General features: G+C 38.8%; 1 protein-coding gene across 2 annotated transcripts in view; it reads left to right on the forward strand.

Moving 5' to 3' along the window:
* Positions 1-21,209, forward strand: part of CCDC141 (coiled-coil domain containing 141) — a 164,205-nt gene that overhangs the window by 111,244 nt on the left and 31,752 nt on the right. For both annotated transcript variants that reach the window (XM_023744442.1, XM_006083054.3), the window contains 6 exons: positions 7,326-7,467; positions 9,110-9,229; positions 10,905-11,096; positions 14,364-14,543; positions 19,738-19,917; positions 20,492-20,617. In XM_023744442.1, the coding sequence (XP_023600210.1) occupies positions 7,326-7,467; positions 9,110-9,229; positions 10,905-11,096; positions 14,364-14,543; positions 19,738-19,917; positions 20,492-20,617 (940 nt within the window). The remainder of the gene's footprint in view (positions 1-7,325; positions 7,468-9,109; positions 9,230-10,904; positions 11,097-14,363; positions 14,544-19,737; positions 19,918-20,491; positions 20,618-21,209) is intronic.

Raw genomic sequence — 21,209 nt, forward strand, 5'->3', positions numbered from 1 at the left:
CTCTCGTCTGTTTATTCCTTTCAGGGATCCTGGCCACTTAGTGAACAGGGATTCTTTTTTATTCTAGCGTGATTGAAATGTACTCCATCTATCTTCTAGTTTCAAGTTACGTTTCACCTTCCAAAGGTTTTCTTTCTTTCAGTTTATTTAAACATTCTTCGAGTGTGTGTGTAAGTATCGAATATGACATACCGGCACCAGGCTTCAAGGGCAGTCAAATATATATACAAACCTGGCGCCGAGTCTCCAGAACCTTACTAACAGCCAGTCAGGGAATAAGAGCTGCATCAAGGGAGTGTGAGGAAGTCATGGGGACAGTGGGTGCTGGGGATGCCTTTTTTAGAGAAGGAAACACATTCCCACACTCCAGATCAGGACAGGATAAGTGAAGGAGTGAGATTTGAGGGCCATTGTTGAGTTTTATTGTCTAAGACGGGCAGAGGGTGTACATCCTCCAGCCAAGATGAGCACAATCGCATACCACACAATGCTTTTTTAGTTCCTTTGTGTTGGTCGGCTGTCTCATGGCTGCACTGTTCATTCTGCGATGTTTGAATCATTCCTTCGTTGTTTGACTTGTGATGGTACCCTTTCCTTATCCAGACCATGAACCACTTTGTAGGGCTGAAAACATGCGGGAAACTTCTCTTATGTTCCTCATCTTAGCATTTACATATTAGGTGACTTGATTTGAAATGTCATGGGACTTGGTATGGCATCAAAGGAAAGCCTCTATCTCAGTAAAAATATTTTTAAAGATCTTACGGGGAAAACAAAGACATTCCCCATCCTCTAAAAAACTAAACAAAGAAACAAAAACAGAAATTTCCTTTGCGTAATAGAGTCATTTATAGTTGCATTTTGTAGGAATCCCGTTGAGCATTTAAGAGCTTAAAATAGCTCTTTTTAAAAAAAGTTTGATGATGATGCATTTAGATGGTAAATGTCACATACTGAAATTTAGGAAATTACAAAGTTCTTATGACAGTGTTAACTCAGCCACTTTCCAAATATTTTCACGTCTATATTAAGTTATTCTTTTCAGAGGTTGAGTAAATGTCATCACTGCAATCTGGGCCTGGTAACATTGTCCAGGCTTTCAGAATTCTGGAACTCTCAGTGTGAAAGGCACCCAAAGTTCACCTTTTCCATTAAATCTAGGAGTAACTAGATTAGGTTCTTGTAAAATATCTAGGAGCCCCTCATTGCAAAATGAACTTATCCATTTATGAAGGTGATGCTGTGATGTGAAGTAGCCAGGACCCCAGAGTAAGAAGGTCTGGAACTATGGTGCCGGCAGAGGAGGCCTGGCTAACGGGGCAGGACAGAAATATTTGCCTTGGGTCTCTACAGAGGAGTTGTCTTAGACTAGAGCAGTGGTTCTCAACCTTCCTAATGCCACGGCCCTTTAATACAGTTCCTCATGTTGTGGTGACCCCCAATTTCATTGTTACAAATTGAACATAATTAAAGCATAGTGATTAATCACAAAACAATATGTAATTATATATGTGTTTTCCGATGGTCTTAGGCGACCCCTGTGAAAGGGTCATTCAACCCCCAAAGGGGTTGCGACCCACAGGTTGAGAACCGCTGGACTAGAGGGTTCGAGGAGAAAATAATATGAGAGAGAGAGAGGGAGGGAGGGAGAGAAAGAGAGAGAGATGAGTGACATGTTTATGAATATAATGTTCATTACCATTCTCTGTCCAATAGTGTGGATCAAAAACCACCTAAATATTTTCAGAAAATAGGGAAATGTTTTAATATATTAAGGGCAAGCACATCATGAAATATTCATATCAAAACAGTGTTTTTTTGAGGAATATTCAAAGACACAGAGAATCCTCACAACATAATGTGAAGTGAGCGAAAGTCAGATCCAAGTTGTGCATCTGGCATCACACTGACTCCAGAGGGGAGAGGCAGGGACCGACGGCAAAAAGAGAAACTGTTTGGAAGGCACTACGTTCAAATCTATTTTTATATTTTCCCAATTATCTCAAATGAGAATATTTGCCTGTTTAGTTCTTGCTGTGCCCTTTTATCTGAGGGTTTATGTCATCAAGCATGGAACATGTTAGCCCTTATGTCTTAGAATATTGACTTTCTGCGGTGCCTTCCCTTCTCCTGGAGCTCCAGGCAGTGTTGGAGCCCCTCAGTCTGTCACTCAGGTCTCCGAATGCCTTCATATTTCTCTTTCCTTTAGCTCTTCGTGCTGTACTCTGTGAATCCCTCAGACTAATTTTCTCTTTTGTTATAATTTCCCCTTTGTTTTCATTCAGTGATTCTTTTAGTTTTCATAATTACATTTTTTTTCATCTTCAGGATTTCTAACTCATTTGTTTCATATCCAATATTGTGTTTATTTCTGACTGTTTTTGTTTCAGCATTTCTCATTCTGTTATTATAGGTTTGGGGTTTCCTTTATCTCTCTGATGATCTCAGTTGTATTTGTGGTAATGTCATTTTCAGGTTGTTTTACTTATTTTCATCTCAGATAGAGTACATTTATCTCTCAGTTGGTTAGTGGCTTTTCTTAGGATGTCTTTTTCTTGTATGTCCTGAAATTTTAGATTGTACTCTCATCTGGAGTGGGAAGTGTTTGTTTGTTTGTTTGGCTTTATTTTCCTTGGTTTTGTTCTCTCCTCTTGGTTCTTTCATCCTTAACAGCTTTGCAGTGACTTCCACCTGAACTCATAGGGTCCCCAGTCTAGACTCAGTCTTCTGTTGTTTGATTAGCATCCCATTAGCTCCCACTGAGACACACTGGCTCTCAGAGATGTGTTCCAAAAAACCACGTGGGGATCAAGAGGTGGTTCCTGACTGCCCCGCTGTATCTGATTTCTTTGCTCACTCAACTACATTTTTCAGCCTCCTTTTACAAGGAGGGAGAATCCCATCCCTGCTACTTATTTCAGGTAGAATCCAAGCTATGGTAGCCTTCCTGTAGGTCTCTGTGGCCTCTTGTGGACATCTCTGCAGGCGTCTGTGCCAGAACCAGGCATGCTGTAGCTTCAGCCCCATCACTGCTTTCGGTTTCTTTAGCACTATGTGTATTTTAAATAGGAGAGAGAGAGAGAGAGAGAGAGAGAGAGAGAGAGAGAGAGAGAGAGAGAGAGAGAGAGAGATTTGTTTGGTAGGGAGGGATTCTCAATATGTATAACTTAAGTCAGAAAAAAAAGGGAAAACAGACATTCCACTTCTACAGAACAAATGGCACTTTTTCAAAGTACATAAGAGAACTAGAGAATGACTGTTGTTTCCTCCAAAATATTGAAATTTATAAACATGAAGGGACACTGTTTGGGTCCCTGCCAAGAGAAGTAATGAGCTAAAAGCTAAGGAAGATATATATATTTTTTCCATTTTCAAAGTATAATTTGTCCATGGACAAGAAGAAAAATGTGATCAGCTGATTCCTTCTGATGAGAGAGAGTGAGCTGTCAAGCGCTTACCATCTGGTTCAGCTCCTCATCCAGATGGGCTGCCAATGGTAATTTATGAAAGGTTTAGAAGCAACGTGCTGTCCTCCGGAAAGAGTCATTAGAACACATTAACATTGGGATTTGCTCCCCTCCCCCAATCCCTATTTGTGACAGATGCAAAGACAGGGCAACTGCTTCCATACAGCAAATAGAATAGTCTATTTGAGCCAGAAGTCAATATGTCTCTGTTCTTTAGTGGGAAAAATCAATCATTTTTCTTCCCTCTCCCCTCTCCTCTACTGCCTCAATGAACAAGGGAGAAAAAGTTCCCATGATGGAGTTTCTAATAAATGTCTGCCAAAGCCTCAGTCTGTTATTTCTGAGTATCTGTGATGCTTGAAGAAGTCAAAATCAACATCAGGAATAATCTGATGAACCCCACATTCATACAGACAGTACCATCTACTCCATTCTTATAGAGAAAGCTCAAACAACAGCCAGTATTTCCAGCAAAATCACAGAGCCATAGATCGTTAGACCTAGACGTCTAGTCCGCTGTCAGCCCCTCTCCCACCCACTGAGGCAGCACAGGAGCAGTGTGGCTCCCAAATCAGAACAAAGTGACAGTTCCTGTCACTTGCTCTTAGTTCTGATCCCATCACTTATTTCACAGGATTGTTCCTTGGTGACTGGTGGAAATCTATTCATTTATTTTCAGCTCATGTAAGAATTGCTGGCAGAGTGAGGTCATATTTGCCCTTTGATGAAGCCATCTGCTTTACAGGCTCTGAGAACATCACCGATGTGCCTGCTATACATGTTTTAAAATGTTTGGAATGTTCAAAGGAAAAGTGTGGGATCAGTGTATAAAGTTTCTAACTAAACATGATGGAATTGGGGCGGGTTGTAACCTGCAGATTAGGTTTTCACTAAGAAGGCATAGGGCGGGGGTGGCCCTGGGGTTAGGAGTGTGACAGATACTAGTATATTCCAGCTGGGACTCAGGGAGAGGGAAGAGATGCCAGAAGAGACGGAGATGATCTAGCTGAGGATGTAAAGAAGAAAACAGGAGCTGGCCAGGGTAAGCAAGATAATGGGGAATTTCTCATACTGAGGGAGAGGTCTAAGCCCCAGGTAAGAGTAGCGCACACAGTGGACAGGCAGTAATGCACAGGGAACCAAGGCAATTCAGTCTGACCTTAAGGCTTCCAATAACAAGGGTGAGGACTGTCCGGCCCACGAGCTGAATAAGGCCCACGAAATCATTTGGTCTGGCCCTGACAAGGCATTGGGGGTGAATTAGTTAAATGTTTGCCCAAATACAGAAGGCTAATTTTTTAAGTTGATAATTTTGTATGGCCCGCAATTGATGTTATAAATATCCAAATGGCCCTTGGCAGAAAAAGATTCTTCATCCCTGAAATCAAGGAAGGAAGTACTAGTCCACATAACTATAAATGCTAAACCGACAAGGAAGAAGTTGGGCAGTCTTCGGATAGCCTAAAGCTTCTGTAAGTGGGCAAAGGGCAAAGTCGTCATTGTTTGGAAATGGCTATTAGTGACATTTTTATACAGTGACTATGCATGTGTTCTTATTCCTTAAATCTGTTTTCTCTTCCCTCAAATATTGATCAAAGTGTATTTTATTTCATTTCAAAACATTTATTAACCTACTACTTACAAGGCTATGTGCTCAGGGCTGCAGAGATACGTGAATGAAAAAGAATGCTGTCCTTTCCTATAAAGAATTTACAATACAGCCGTTAAGGCACAAATCACCACATAATGAGACCGAATCTCCTAGGTCATTGAAAAATCAAGAATGGATAGTTCTTCCAAAGATAGAGGGAGAGATACCCTATTTGATTTATCAAAATTCAAATTGTAAGTTGCTAAAGAGCATTATTTTTACGGAAGGAATTCTTGGTTTTGTTTTGTTTCCCTGTTTCCTTTCTCTGTGTTGGTACTGTGCCCCTCTAGTGGCTGCTTTGAAAACTACAGATAGTCTAAGAGAAGCTAGAAAACATGCCAGCCTCTCTTTCCATCAACACTCAACATCAGGGAAAGTGAAATTTGAAAGGAAGAAAACCCTCACCCTCCTATCATGTGTAACAGCCCCCAAAAAGGTACTGTGAAGTGGTAAAGGGTGTGGACTCTGAAATCAGATAAGCAGGTTCGAATCCCATCTTGGCCACTTAATTGTGACCTGGGAAAGCTACTGAGCTTTTCTGTTCCTCAGTTTGCTCATCTGCAAAATGGAGATGACAGTTGTACCCAGATCAGAGGGTAGTTCTGAGAATTAGAAAAGAGACGGCTCAAAACATTAAAAATGGTGACTTGCCAATGTTTACCCATTTATTTCACAAACTTTATTCTCTGTACAATCTTTTCATAGCGCTTATTCACTTTTTCTTTTTTGTTTATCTTTCTCATTCCAGATTTAAATATACTATAGAAAACTTGGAACCTATAAGACAGAGGACAATTGGACTTTTAAGTGCTTTTTTTGGGCATATAATGGCCTAAAGTCTAAAACCTAGTTAAAATATGATTAGCATTACCAGTACCCTGCTTTTACAGATTTTGTGGACTTACATATCATAAGAATTATTTCTAAAACTCTCCTAATTCCTTGATTATACTCTTCACTATCTTTGAGTTATTAACATACAAACTGATTGTTTTAAGTATAATATTTGTGGAACATTATGCGTCAGGAATAAGATCCCCCAATTAAACTTCTCTGGGACTCAGTGACACCCACATTATGCACTTGAATCTCATATTCATTGGATTGGATTCTCTTACCTCTTCAGCAGCCTCATTGCCATTCCTGTGATGCCGCTTTACCTCTCAGTTCTTGCCCTCATTTCATTACTAATTAAATTCATTTTTACAGAGTCATAAATTAATTATTTGAGGTAAAACTTCTGAAATCTGTACCTCATTCCAAGATCTTTTTAACTCTGGGTAATTAAATTTAAGAGATATCATGTTCATCTTTATTAGTATTTGAAGGAAATGACTGACAGGAAATTAAAGACTTCAACTTCTTGCATAGTAGGAGAGGCTCTGTCTTAGGAATAGGTTGAAAAGGTACAGAGTGCTCATTCCATCAGCCGTGTTCTTTCCTTGTCCTGCATTGCTGGCCGGCCAACGTTGGAAATGATGAGGAAACTTGCTGATCTATCTTTAGACCCAGCAAATGGGGTCCAACTCTAAGTTCATGTGTTGTTTTAAAGGCATTTTCATGTTATGAGCTCTCATGTCACTTTCCTATTCCTCATGAGGCCAGCACAGGTGAGAAATGACATGAGGCTGGGTTTCTTTTGTGTGAACAAGCACATTAGATTCCTAATGGTTGGTGATAACTTGGTTTTCTTCTAATGAACGCAGCCTTGAGCATTCATAATCGTGGAGAACAAGGTCCTTAGTGTTACATCAATATTTTACCTTATTGGATTAGCAGATGTTTTGTTAACTGACTGATCTGCATTTCTATTCAAAGAGCTCCTTTAGATAAATGAAGCTTTAAAATAACACCCCCAGGAAAAGTCTTGGCAAGCACACTGTGCTTTTTGCCATAAGGTCCTTATACAATCTCTCAGAGAAACATTAAAAGTAAACCCTTTAGAGAATATTAGACCTGGTTGTAAAACCCATAACTCATCTTTTCCCTCAGGACTGACTGACTTAAACAAAGGAACATAATTGGTTTTGCTCTTTTCTGTACTAGGACCATCACTACTTAAACTTTGATTATCCTAAAGCCTGAAGCTGGATAACTTTTACCAACTTGTACCTCTCCTGAAAGAGCAAATCTACTTTCAAATGTTCCCTGACCCTGGGGCTTCTAGATGGGGGTGGAATGAACTAACAGCTGCCTGTTCCACTCAGCTCCCGGGTGACCGGCGTCCATGAGATGATGGGATGCATCCAGAGACGAGTGGATCATCTGACCGGACAGTGTTCAGCGCACAAGGAATTTGCTCTCAAGAAACAACAATTAGCAGTCTCAGTGGAGGGCTACCTGAGGAAGGTAGTTTCATAAAATATGTCCTCCTTAAAATACTATTTTGATGAACCCCTTGTTTGATGATAATAAATGGTTTGGTAATTGTACATGTGGGCCTGAGGGAGAATAGGGGGATGTCTCCTTAGGCTTCTCTCGTAGGCCATGTTAGGTTTTACAATTGAACAGAATAGAGTTGCCATTTACCACTGCTCATCATCCATCCCTGCCCCTGGGTGCCAAAACTATATATGTAACCCTACTTGCCACCCAGCCATGAACACGTATACACAAAAGCAGTTCTAACCATGTGCGTATTTTGATGGTGTCCTTGATTTACATGGTTCTGCATGGTTCCAATATGTGTAAATTTTAATTTAACATGGAACCATAGAACATGAGGACATTCAACACATAACAAAAATGATGCGTGGTAGGGGTTCCAGGAATAAATTGCCATTATCATATTTTATTGAACTAGGTCAGTGCAATGGACATGGTCATTCTGAATACAAGCACACACTTGGAAATCCTTTTTGCAGAGTGAATAGAATGTCTTGGTATGGGAGAATTTTATTTTCTATCTTCAAAGAGGAATGAAACCAGGCAGCTACTATTTGACTAAACAAAAAGTTACTTACCTGTCGGTGGAATATATAGCAAAAACTAGTAATATCTCAATGACATTAATGTCTCAAATTTTTTATGATATTTTCATGTAATACAATGAATTTATATGCCCGACTTAAACAAGTAGAACTAGGAGACTTCACAGGAGAGGTTATTAGTTAACCATGTCTCTATTTAAATTGTCACCCCACCTGTTATTGGTCCAGAAACTTGGGAATTTGAGCCTGGTTCTGAGGCCGGGGATCCAGGGAGATTCCAAATACGGCGGCAGCTGTGGAGCCACATTCCCTAGAGCTTGAGAGTCAAGCTAATTTGGTGGTGGTGGAAAACACGAGGAGCTCACACAGCTGTTGCTATTGTCTTACTGCCAGTTCAGAGCCCATTTGATCTGGGAAGTATGGGCTCTAGTGAGAGCCCGGATGAAGGCAGTGACTTGAAGGGAATAGAACCTTCAAAGGTCACTTTATTCATTTATTTATGTGTATAGTCTTTACACTCATCAATTAAATCACATAAGTGTGATCCTGTTTTATTCTCATGTTTACAGGGTTTGGTGCTGCCTCAGGATCCCCTAGCCCTAAAAATAGTAACCCATAAGATGATCTAATACCCACGCTCTAGACCTCTATCTCAAAATGTGCCAGTTAATTGGGCCCCATTCAACTTATAGTGGATGCTTGTGAATTAATTAACCAGATACATTCATCTCTGCATATGTGTTGGCAAGTACATTATCCTGTCTAGATAATACAGATAACAAATTCTTAAAGGGCATGGATGATTGCTTTTTATCTCATTGCTACCAGTATAATGAAATATTTTAAAACATACACCCTCTATGGGTGGGTCAGCAGCATTACCTCATATGAAGAGCAGCATTACTAATTTAAATATGAAATTCTAAAATATTTAAAACTATTTTTAGCTTAATGTTGATTTACATTAAAGTATAATGGGAATATATAGAGTAATATTTACCTTCTCTATGCATATGCAAATACATGTTACCAAGGCTACAATGTGTTCTTTTTTCCTATAGGTGGAAATGTCAATTCAGGAAATCAGTCTAGTACTTTCCAATGCCATGGATGTCGGTTCCAGCCTTTCTGAGTCAGAGAAGATTTTGCGTAAATATTTGGAACTAGATATCCAAGCTAAGGTAAATACAATGAGAATCATTATCATGGTTATGATTTTGTAAAGATGATTTTTTTATATCTGGTAGCTATAAAACTTACTCCTAGTTCTCATGAGGGCTGCAATTCTAAATTAATATTGTGGTAAATAATGACTTAAAAGCTCCTACTCTGAAGTGTATCTGAATTATCTACATTTAAACATGCACTTAGTAGGGAGTTTGAGCTCACTGAAGCTCAGCATTCTAGCCTGGTATTAAACACTCATTTAGCCCCTTTTCCTGGCCTGAAAAATGTTAGAAACTCCTTTTGGGGATCAAGAGGAGGCAGGGAGAGTGCATTTATAAGACTATTTGTGATTTTCTACTAGAGTAAGTTACAAAAGAAAATTACCAGAAGCGACACGTGTTAATACAAGATTCCAGGAGGCAAATCTTGTTTGCACACTAAGCCTTAGGAGACAGAAATTGCCCTCCTCTTCCTAGCACCTTCTCTAACTCCCTTCACCCCTTTCCCGTGGGACTTGGGTTCAAATATTCCTGCTAGTAGCTCCAGACCTGCCCCAGGTGTTTAGGAAAGGGAGTCACGTGTGCCCCTGGCTCGCCAAGTCAGCAGGGGTGGCTGTACCTCCCCATCAGTCCTCGGCAGCATAGGCTCCTTCACAGAGGCACCCGCACCCAACACTCACAGACACGCCCATTTGTTAAATGAAGTGTTTCTAATTCATTATTTAGAATGTTTAAAATAAAATGCATGTCTGAATTCACACTTATATTCCAAAATTGTTAGAATTAAGGAAGAAACCACATGGAAGAAACTCCCCCCTGCTCCTTCCTTCCCCGAGTGCCTTCTGGAAGCAGCACTCGTATATTAAAATTACCATCGTTCAGTGGAGTACTTGGGAAGCATATTAAACACAAGTGGGGAAGCCACCCCTTCTTGCTGCAAATGAGGATGAAGCTTTTTCTTTCATTTTTGCTTGGTTCCTAGCGTGATATCACATGAAATCTTATATGGCTTTCTATGGCAATTGTATCTGTAATGCCTACAATACTTACTCATTTATTTCATCAGTAGTTAGATCCCACATGCCACAAATTGCACTCAAAATAAAACACAGAAGAGTGACCCTAAGCAAGTCAAATTCACTGATTCTTTAGGCTTTTTGGACCCCATATCTAATATTTCCCTACACTTGTTTAAAAATCCTTCTAGATAGCAATTCAAACAAGACTGTGTAATCGATTTCATTTTTATAAATTTAAAAATGAGTAAACAATTTCTATAAACTTGTCATTTTGTATATAACAAAATTAACTTAAGAATTTGCTAGAGCTTATTGTTAATTTCAAAAACAATTCTGGTCTATACTTATTTTATTTAAATTATTTAAAATGTTTTTGCCATTTTGTTTTACCACTTTTCATACCTAACAACTTTTCTTCTATTTGTAACAGAATTTAGAATGCTCTAAATAAGAAGTGTAGCTGATAGACTGAAAGAATACTTTGAGGTGGTTTTTATTTTAAGACACCTTTTTTTTTTAATTTTGGAAAGTTGTGCCTTCCTTTTATTGAGGAGCATCTTGGTTACAAGTTCAATTAATAACCGTTATAGATGGATGTGCAGAAGGTAATGAAATGTGAATGTTCATGATTCCCCTGTCAGCTTCTGACCCTCTGTGCTTTGCTTTCATAGGAAGCATCACATGAATTAGAAGCAGCCACAAAACTTATGACAGAGAAAAATGAATTTGAACCTGAGGAAGTGGCATCACTTTCTTCTAAAGCTAAATGGCTAGAGGAAGAATTAAACATACTTGGCCAAAGCATCGGCTCCAGGTCCCAAGTCCTGCAGACCTATGTGGCATTTCTAAAGTCATCAGAGGAGGTACAGTACCTGTGTGCTCTCCGTTATCAACAAGGTGGCCCCTGCCATCTTCCTACATCCTATGGGGATGGGAACCCTGGTGGGTTGTTCCATATAGTCCACCCCAGTGCATGTACTCACTGATAGGCCCTTGATTCATCAAGGCACCATATAAAAATAAAGCAGTAAGTCGTTTTACTAAAACACAATACAAGTATGTTTGTGTAGATATACATACAAATAAGCAAAGTGGTTGTGTTAGAATACTTTTTACTTTGGCCCATACATACTTATACTATCCTAAATATAGCACAAAATCATTTAAAAATAAGTCATCTTCTAACCCATGGTGGGAAAGGTACAGAGAAGTGTTTGTTTTCTGAATCTTTATTGCCAAAAACATACCTCCTTGATTTCTGGTTCAGTTTCTACTTCCATGACCTACTCTGGCCCCTGTATCTGTGGGTTTAGGGCTGAAACCTTAGCTTTGCAAACACCACCTTCTCAGATGAACCTATGTTCTTTCCTCTTCCCAGCTTTCACTTCATTGATTTTCCTAGCTGGAGAGCCTTCTGTCCTAATCTTGGCAGTGCTCTGACTCTGTCACTCTCCTTCCCCCTCAGGTTTCCTTCTTTCCTCACCAGCTCATGGTTACTCATTTGCATTCCATTCTCCATGCCCTCAACTTCCTGCCTTCCACCCTGACGAACCCTGCCAATTCCCAATACTAGATCAATCCAACACTCTGTTTACTCAACTTTTCTTTCCAAGCTTCCAGACACTCCTGCAGAAAATCATACAATTGTGCTGATTGGCGCTGTTACAATTTTATGGGTCTCTGCCTCAGCTGGGCTCCCATATGCTCCCTATTGGCATCCATTTAGTAGCAATTTTCAAACATCTTACCCCAGTTTCCATACTTAAATCTCATCTGGTGCCCTTACTTCATATGTAACAACAACAAAAAAGAGTCCATTGAGCTTAACTGCCTTGACTTCCTTGGACTTCCAAACCAATTGATTTACTCACCCCTCTTCCACTGTGGCCAATAAAGTCAAGTCCCTACTTCTGTCCAGCACTGAGAAAAAATTAATCCCTCCCTGTATGTTCCCACATCCTTCAGAATCTAGCTCTACTAACCTCCTCTAATGTTTGAAATTGGCTTTTTCCATTACTTCCTTGCCTTTGGTCTACAGTTATGCCCAAATGGTCATGAAAGCAACCACTCTATACTTTCCTTCCCTTTACATCTGGACTTGACAATGGGAAGATGACATTTCTTGTCTCTACTTGCTCATCCTCCCCAGTCCTCATCCCACAGCAATTTAATCTAGCCATCTGCTACCTCTTCATTGAAAATGTCCTTATAAGTTACTTACTGATTGATAAATGAAATCTCTATTTTCAGTCTTCATCCTGCTTAATCTCTCTACCACATTTATTTAATCCTGTTATTCTTACCTCCTTTGGCTTAAACTCCCTCCCCCAGATTTATTTAAGTATAATTTACATAGCATACAATTCATCTATTTTGGAGTACAATGATTTTTATTATATTTATTGAGTTGTGCAACAGTCACTGCATTCTAGTTTTAGTATAGTTCCATCACCCCAAAAGTAGCCCCAGTGCACTTTTTAGTCAATCTTTATTTCCACTCCCAGCCTCGGGCAAGGACTGATCTGCTTTCTATCTCTACAGACTTGCCTTATTTGGATACTTCACATAAGTGGAATCACTCTGTCTGCTTCTTTATCTGTTCCTTCTTTTTCCTAATTTGGTTCCCTGTACCTGAAGTATGGAGGGTCGCAGAGTCCTTGCCTGTGCTCTCTCTTGAACATTGTTTTCCTATGAAAATTACACCCCCACCCACCTATGGTTTCAGTTCACCAATAATTCAAAAATGGCCCCTCCTTACTATGCCCATAATATTGTGTGTATATTGTCCTTGTGTTGTAATAACTTGCTTTTGGTTATCTTTCTTCCAGAACTATCTTTGGGAATCCAAGGAAATCAATGCTAATTCTTAGTTGGACAGACTCCTTGGAGGAGGTAGCAATTCAACTAGCTCATGAAGGGTGTGTAGGAGCACAAAACTGAGAAAAGATCATTCTGGGCTGAGGAGACAAGCATCAGCAAAACAGGGTCATGAATAAATAGAACATGGGAAATGTGTAGAGCACTTCAGTTTGTGAGGCCATTTGCAGGCTCTCTTATTAAGTTCATTTAAATTAAGAATGTTGTTAAAATTTTTAAAATACAGTGACTAGCCATCACCTGAAGTTTCTCACCCTGTCTAGATTGATTTGGGTAGTTACAAGCTCTTTGAGTCTTGTCCTATTGACCATTCAGTATTGTTCAAAATGCATAAAAACATGTGTCAAACTTTTCCACTATTTCTATATCAGCCAATTACATGTTCATCTTTAATTCTATAGGCACATTTGATTTTATATAAGCTCCCTCTTCAAAGAGAGTGATTGAAAATAATTCAGTACTGCATACATTGGTTAGCAAAGAAAAAAAGTGTAATTCTAAGGAGATCAAGTAATATACTTGATAAGATTAGCTCATGGAAGCAGTTGAATATTAATATTTGTACTGAAAATTAGTAATTGTATTCTCATTCAGGTTTATCACTGATTCAAAGCAAATAGTGAGTTACTAATATTTCACTGATATATTTATTTCTTGTCTGGCTTTCTTCTGAATTATAAAACTCAGCTTTAAATATTATCACACCAGTATTTGACATAAATTGTCCCCAATTGCAAAACATACATTATACAAAATACATAAATATGATTTGGGTCATAGTAAGTAGGTCTGATAGATAATAAACTTGTTAGTTCAATTTACTACCCAGTAGAGTCCAGTCTGTAAACAACTTAGATAGATTTTCATATCATTTTAATAAATTGACAATAGTTAAGTTATTTAAAGAATCCTGGCCCTGGCCACTGTGGCTCAGTTGAGTGGAACGTCATCCTGTACACCAAAAGGTCACGTGGGTTTGATTCCCAGTCAGGGGACATACCTTAGTTGGAGATTCAGTTATCAGCTGGGGCATGTAAGATTGGCAACTGGCTGATGTTTCTCTCACATTGATGTTTTTCTCTCTCTCCCACCATCCCTTTCTCTCTCCCTTCCTTTCTCTGAAAAAAAAATTCTGAAATGTAGTTTCCATTTAATTTTTACATAGGCTTTTATCGGAATCTGTGTCATTTTCTTAAAAATGTGTGCAAGTGTTCTTATCTTGCATTTATATCCTCTCTTTCTCTCTCTCTTAGGTAGCGGAGCAGTGTGAGAGCCTGAAGGAGTTTTACCAAATGGAAAGCCCGAGGAAGGAAGAGGATACCGCGGAAGCCAAGCACTGGTCTGACTCAGCCGAGAAGCAGTGGCAGCTCTTTTTAAAAAGGAGTTTTTTAGTTCAAGACCTAGGGCTTGAGTTCCTTAATTTGATAAATATGGTGAGAATAACATTATGCGAGTCACACCTTCTGCAAGGGTTACTTGTCAAAGTCAAAATCATAAGTTCAAAACTTCAACTATCCCTCAGCAGTGTGGGTTTAGAAAGTTCTTAGCTTCATTCAACCTAGAGCAGTGCCAAAGCCTAGCATGTCTGTGTTTATTTAGTCCTACACTTCTCACAAGTTTTAACTATCTAGAAGAAAGATTGACTATAATCCAAATGCAACATTTTTATTATTTACATAGAAGTGCACCCTAGAGTTCTAAGTGATGTTGAGAGCCTGCAACAAAGTCCTGACAAAATTTCCAGTGGCTCACGTCAACATCTAGGCTGAATCTTCATTTTGAAGAATTTCTTACTATAGCGTATCTTTCTATAGTGAAGCTCCATCATATTTACAAATGTATCCTAAACTTTAGTTGTCCACTTATGTCTGCAAAATACTCTAGAATCCTTTTATCAACCTCTGACCCATATAAAGTTCTCTACAGAATTCTTAAAAGATGGTTAAGCCACTTCTCCTTCAAGTATCTTCCTAATGAAACTGCTCATTGCATTGTTAGAAAATAAGAGCTGCTAGAAAACATTTTTTTTAAATGTTAAGTCAAATCTGACTTCATACCTGGTTCTAACCCTCTGTAGTTACACGAGGTAGGGAGAGACTATGCATATTTGATTTCTCTTACATGTGAAAGTCCTTCAAACATTGAAAATAATTGCTATATCTAATCTGAGTCCTTTCTGCAGCAAACCACATGCAAATCCTTCCTGTCATTTATGAGGCAGCTTCATTTCTCTCTCCATCCTAATCCTCCCTCCCCCAAATTTTTATGATTTGTTAAAGTCATTCATAAAATATGACCCAAAAGTAAAGTACAACTTTAACACAGAGTACAACAAAGTGTACATCATTCTTTACTAATGAGACTTAAGGTTATGCATTCATTTTTAGCCATGATTTCACTATGCTGGTTCATATTAAGCCTGTGATTGAATAAAAGTTGCAGGAATTTTTATTACAATTCCTGCCAAGCTAGGTCTCTCCCATTTTATATCTGTGTCAGGTATTTATCTTTTACATACAAATGTGGGTCTTTATATTTATTTCTATTCAACGTCATCTTGTTCATCTTTACCCATGATTCCATCTTGTCAAACTAATTTTGCATCTGCTATCTACTACATTAGCCAACTTTCCTGGGTTTAATTCTATATCTCCCTAACATCCTATCAATTGCATGAAAATAATTTGGCAGAAATCAGGTTGGCTCATAGTGACCAAGAGATTCTTTCCAAAGTGCTCACAAGCTGCTTGATCAGTGATGAACTTATTGCATGGTTTTCACTGTAAAGCTTTCCAATCTGTAAACTATGTAGCCCAGTCTTTCCCCCTTTGAAAATCAAGACATTTTTCTCTCCCTAATTGTCTGGCCCTTCTCCTATTTTCTGTAGACTTGCAAAGATAACTGACATCCACAATTTTCTCAGTACTCTGGAATGTGATTAATCTCAGTCTGGAGCCTGAATTCATTTGGAAGAGTTAGGTTTTATCTAACTACCCTCATCTACTTTCAACTGCAATGTTCTCTTTCTCTTCTTTGTTTTTTAGTTCAAGACCTAAGGCTTGAGTTCCTTAATTTAAAAATCATGTGAGAATGACATTATCTTCTTTGTTTCAACCTTTGTTGTTTGAAAGCCATTCTTATTCAATTTGTGTGGAAACAAAATATACAGGAAACAGTTCTAACATATCTTATACTATCTTTAAACATCAGAGGAAACTTGCTAAGCAATTTGCCCATGTTCTTATGTTATCCAGGTGCTTTTTGTAAAAGTAATTGTTATTTTTCATTTGGAATATTTAGAACAACTATTATCTATCCATCTACCTACCATTTATTTATCTTTTACATTTTTACTTTGTTCAGTATATATTCTTCCATCTCTTGATTGTGTACTTCTCTAATTTGCACTCTTAAGAGAATTCAAATATTTGCAAATTGTATTTTTTGCTTAATTATTACTAACTTCATTTCAGAAATTTTACTTCTTAGTTCTGTAGTTTCCATTTGATTTGTTTTAAATTGAATTTATTGGGTGACATTAGTTAATAAAATTATACAGGTTTCAGGTATGCAATTCTACAATACATCATCTTTATATTGTATTGTGTTTACCACCTCAAGCCAAGTCACCATTTATCCCCCATTACCTTCTTCTACCTCCCCAACTTCCCTCTTGCAATCACTATACTGTTGTCTGTGTCCATGAGTCTTTCGTCTTTCTTCTCTCTTCTCTCTCTCTCTCTCTCTCTCTCTCTCTCTCTCTCTCTCTCTCTGTCTCTGTTAGATTTCAATTGCTGATTAAATTATCTTTCCTATCTTCTCATTCTTATGCTCCAACTTTGGTATACTTTATACACACACACACACACACACACACACACACACACACACACATATTTGATTTCAGAGGGGAAGGGAGAGGGAGAGAGAGACAGAAACTTCAATGATAAGAGATAATCATTGATCAGCTGCCTCCTGCACACCCGCTAGTGGGGATTGATCAATGATGATTGATCACGAAACCTGGGGCTATGTACCCTGACCTGGAATTGAACAGTGACCCCCTGATTCATAGGTTGACGCTCAACCACTGAGCAACACCAGTTGGACACTTTTTTAACTATATTAATCATGGGCATTTAAAGTGTGTGTCAGCTAATTACTATATCTGGATCTGGAGTTGTCTGGAGTGTGTGTCAGCTAATTACTATATCTGGATCTGGAGTTGTCTACTTTTTCTCTTGCTTTCCAGTTATGTAGTCCTGTCTTGGTAGGACTAGTAAAAATGTATCAAATGTCAGGTGTTATGTAAAAAAATGAATCCTTTACCCTAAGCTCCTTACCACTGTCATATGATAAAATACGTTCCTCCTTATTGATAAGAATTATGGCCTACATAATAGTTAACTTCATTATGGTCCACATAATAGTTCAGCATCATTCTGAGGTAGGGAATTGTTGGTAAAGAAAGTGAAACACATTTTTTTATTCTCATGTCTTTTGGAGCATTAAGCTTTTAAACAAACATTATTGTTGAAATGTGGTGACCAGTTTGGCTGTTAAGAGGGGAGAATGCCAGCTGGCATTTTCCGCCAAGTGTTACGCTCTTGATTGGGTTGCCGTGGCTCATATTTTCAAGCTTGAAATTGAAAAATTTTCAGTTCATCTAAAAATCATCAAGATTAGAGAAGCCGATTTAAGTGAGAAATCTGGCAGACATCTTGATAAAAGTGCCAATTTACAAATTCATAATGGTGAACACCAAGATGTTATTTGGGGTACAGCCTTCCTGTTATCAAGGTATCTAAAGAGCAAGATATCAGAAGACATTTATTGTGCCTGCATGTAGATGGAAAATTGAGAATTGAGTGCCCTGTTGGGCTAGGTTATGGCAAAGTTTTCCATGCCCTTCCACAGAAGTAGAATGAATAGTGTGTTTACTAACTAGACCTCCGGTAGATTAATCTTCCTGAGAGGTCAAAACACTTAAGTCTGCCAAGTACATAATCACTGTTTTTGGATCCTGCCAGCCAGACATCAACAAATGCTGCTATATCTCTCCCTTTTCCAGACCTCACTCAGACCATCACTCCCTGCTGCGGGATAGCTGACATTGGCACGCTGCAAGGTCCACATTTACATTAAACTGTGTATTACATTACATTTTGATTAGTAGTTTCTTAATAGTAGGTGAAAGATACCCTAACTTTACTTATAGCATAGATTAAAATTATGATTTGGGCTGGATCCAGCTGAAGTTATCAAATATCTTTCATAATATTTAGCATCTTGTTAATCATAATTAAAGAATGTATCATTTGATTCCTAGATCCCCAAATTCATGGGCAAAAATCTCTTTAGGACCTGCAATTATCTTTTTTTGCAATTAATTGGCTTTTTATAATGTCTAAATTAATATAGGAATATAAATATGCAATATTAATGCTGTTTAAATTAATTTAAAAATAAGATGGTTGCCGAAACCGGTTTGGCTCAGTGGATAGAGCGTCGGCCTGCGGACTGAAAGGTCCCAGGTTCGATTCCAGTCAAGGGCATGTACCTGGGTTGCAGGCACATCCCCAGTGGGGGGTGTGCAGGAGGCAGCTGATCGATGTTTCTCTCTCATCGATGTTTCTAACTCTCTATCTCTTTCCCTTCCTCTCTGTAAAAAATCAATAAAATATATTAAAAAAAATAAGATGGTTTATTATTTTAAAATATCCTGTTACAGTTTTATGACACCATCTTCTGACTACAATCTAAGAGGTCCCTTGACTTTTAGATACTTAGTTGTCATTGTCATTGTAGAAATCCATATACATTTGCTCCTTAGAAAGTCAAGGATTTATTGAGAACAGCTGGTCATCAAAGTAAAAATCATGGTTTTGCCAATTATTCTTCTGCATTTTTCGATGTTTGTGCGTAAAATAGCATATGATCTTACTCTTTGCCTCTCTTATCTTTCTTCCTCCAATTAAATTTCCCCTTGTTTAAAACCATTGTTTAAAGGATTTCAAATCAGTCAGCCAGAACAGCTGGAAAGGGAATCTTTAAACTTAGATACTGTGCTTCTGGTTGCACAATAGACATACAAAAATGAAGATACAGATGCACATTTCAGATCTTACAAAAGGGAGTAACTTGAGGAACTGGGAAACTTAAAATCCTTGTAATATATACAATGGAGTCATTTAAGAAAAGATGGCCTAGAGCAATTTGCCCCTCCTATTCCCTAATACTGAGGTTGTGACATCTGCTATTGAGTGTGTTAAAATGAAAGGTAGAATACACTTTAAAAAGTATGCATTAAAGTAATCTTCACTTTAATATTTCTGTATCCAGGAGCTCATTCAGTCACCCCCTTGAGCCCCAGGAAATAGACTCTAGCAGGTGACTCCAGCACCACTGGGTGCTTGGAGAACTCAGTACCTGGTGCGCAAGCGGGGAACATGGGTTCTGAGAGCCTAGCCATGCCCCTGAGCAGGCGCGCTCCTGTCTTCTCTTGCTATTAGAACCGTCCGTGCTCTGCTTTGGTTGTGATCATGTTTGCCTCCTAGAGTAGGTATATGAAAAAATGTTGTATTTCTTGGGAAAGAAAAGCCATTATATGGATTATTAATTTAACAGGCAAAAGAGAATGAAATATTAAATGTGAAAAATAAAGTGCACATTATGGAGAACGCTATGGAAAGTCTGAAGGCAGAAAGGGAAGAACTCGGCCGCCTTCGGATGGCATGGCGACTCACAGCCTCCGCGAGCCAGCCTGTGAAGCAGCAGTGGGGAGCGTTCAAAGAGCAACTGAGAAAGGTGAGGAACACGCAGTGGGGACATTCAGTCTTAAAAAGAAATGAAATCCTGGCACATGGTACAGAGTGGAGGAAGCTTGAAAACATTATGTTAAGTGAAATAAGTCAGATACAAAGGGATGAATATGATATGATTCCTCTTATGTGAAGTATCTGGAGTAGTCAAACTCAGACTAGAAGTCACCAGGGGCTGAGATGAGGGTGGGAATGGGAGTTAGTGGTTAATGGGTACAGAGCTGCGTTAGGGATGATGAAGAAGTTCTGGAGATGGACGGTGGTGATTGCACACCCATGTGAATGTGAATGCCACCGAACTGCACACTTAGAAATGGTTAAAATGTTCAACTGCGTTATGTATATTTTACCACAATAAAACGAAAAGAGGGAAGGGAAACCGAGGGCCTATGCTTTTCTTCATTAATGTGGTTTAGAACCAGGAGCTCACTCGAGGTCATGAGTGTTTTCATGGGGTTGAAAAGTTTGATGCCACAGCATGTCATCACCAGAATGATCGTAATGTATTTGCTGATGGTGGCAAAGAAAACAAATGCTTACCCATCCCATGTTTATTTCAGACTACTCACAACTTAAAACTTCTTCAGGAAGCACTCATGCCTGTGTCTGCACTTGACCTTGGAGGGAGCCTCCAGACCATTTTAGGTCTAAGGAAAAACTGGAAGGCAATGCAGCCTCAGTTCCAGGTAAAGCAACCAACTGATAGACTTGGGTGAATGGAAAACCTTTTTTTAACCATTCGATTGCAGTTTACCTAATTAATTTTAACAGACTGATGAATGACTTTTTTTTAAAGCATTGCTTGTCTAAAAATCCACTTAAAAACACACTTTTTTTTTACTATGTTTTCTTTTCTCACTATTCTGTATCTGATGATACACAAATATTTGGGCTGTAAAATGTCCTAAAGGTAATTATCTTAGATTATTATAATTTACATTAAATTATTTTCTTATTAATGTATTGATCATACATATATGCACTGCAGTCATTTTCTAAGGGGGATAGCCATGTTTTAGATCAAGTCATCTCAGAACAAGGATGAGCAGCCTCTGACACAGAGGCTAAGCTGCCCTCTGCCCCTGAAATGTCCGAAGTGATGTCACTGTTTCCACTCTCTGGCACCCCAGGCTCCTACCACCTTCCCAGGAATTTTGCTGCGCTCACCTATTTTCCCTCTCAGAGAGCCCTCAGGATGTGAGAGAGAAAACCACGAGCCATGCTCCCAGACCCTGACTGCTGATGCATTCCATACCCCCACCTGCTGCCACTCCTAAA

This window comes from Myotis lucifugus, unplaced genomic scaffold, assembly GCF_000147115.1.
Source record: "Myotis lucifugus unplaced genomic scaffold, Myoluc2.0 scaffold_5, whole genome shotgun sequence".
Taxonomy (NCBI): Eukaryota; Metazoa; Chordata; class Mammalia; order Chiroptera; family Vespertilionidae; genus Myotis; species Myotis lucifugus.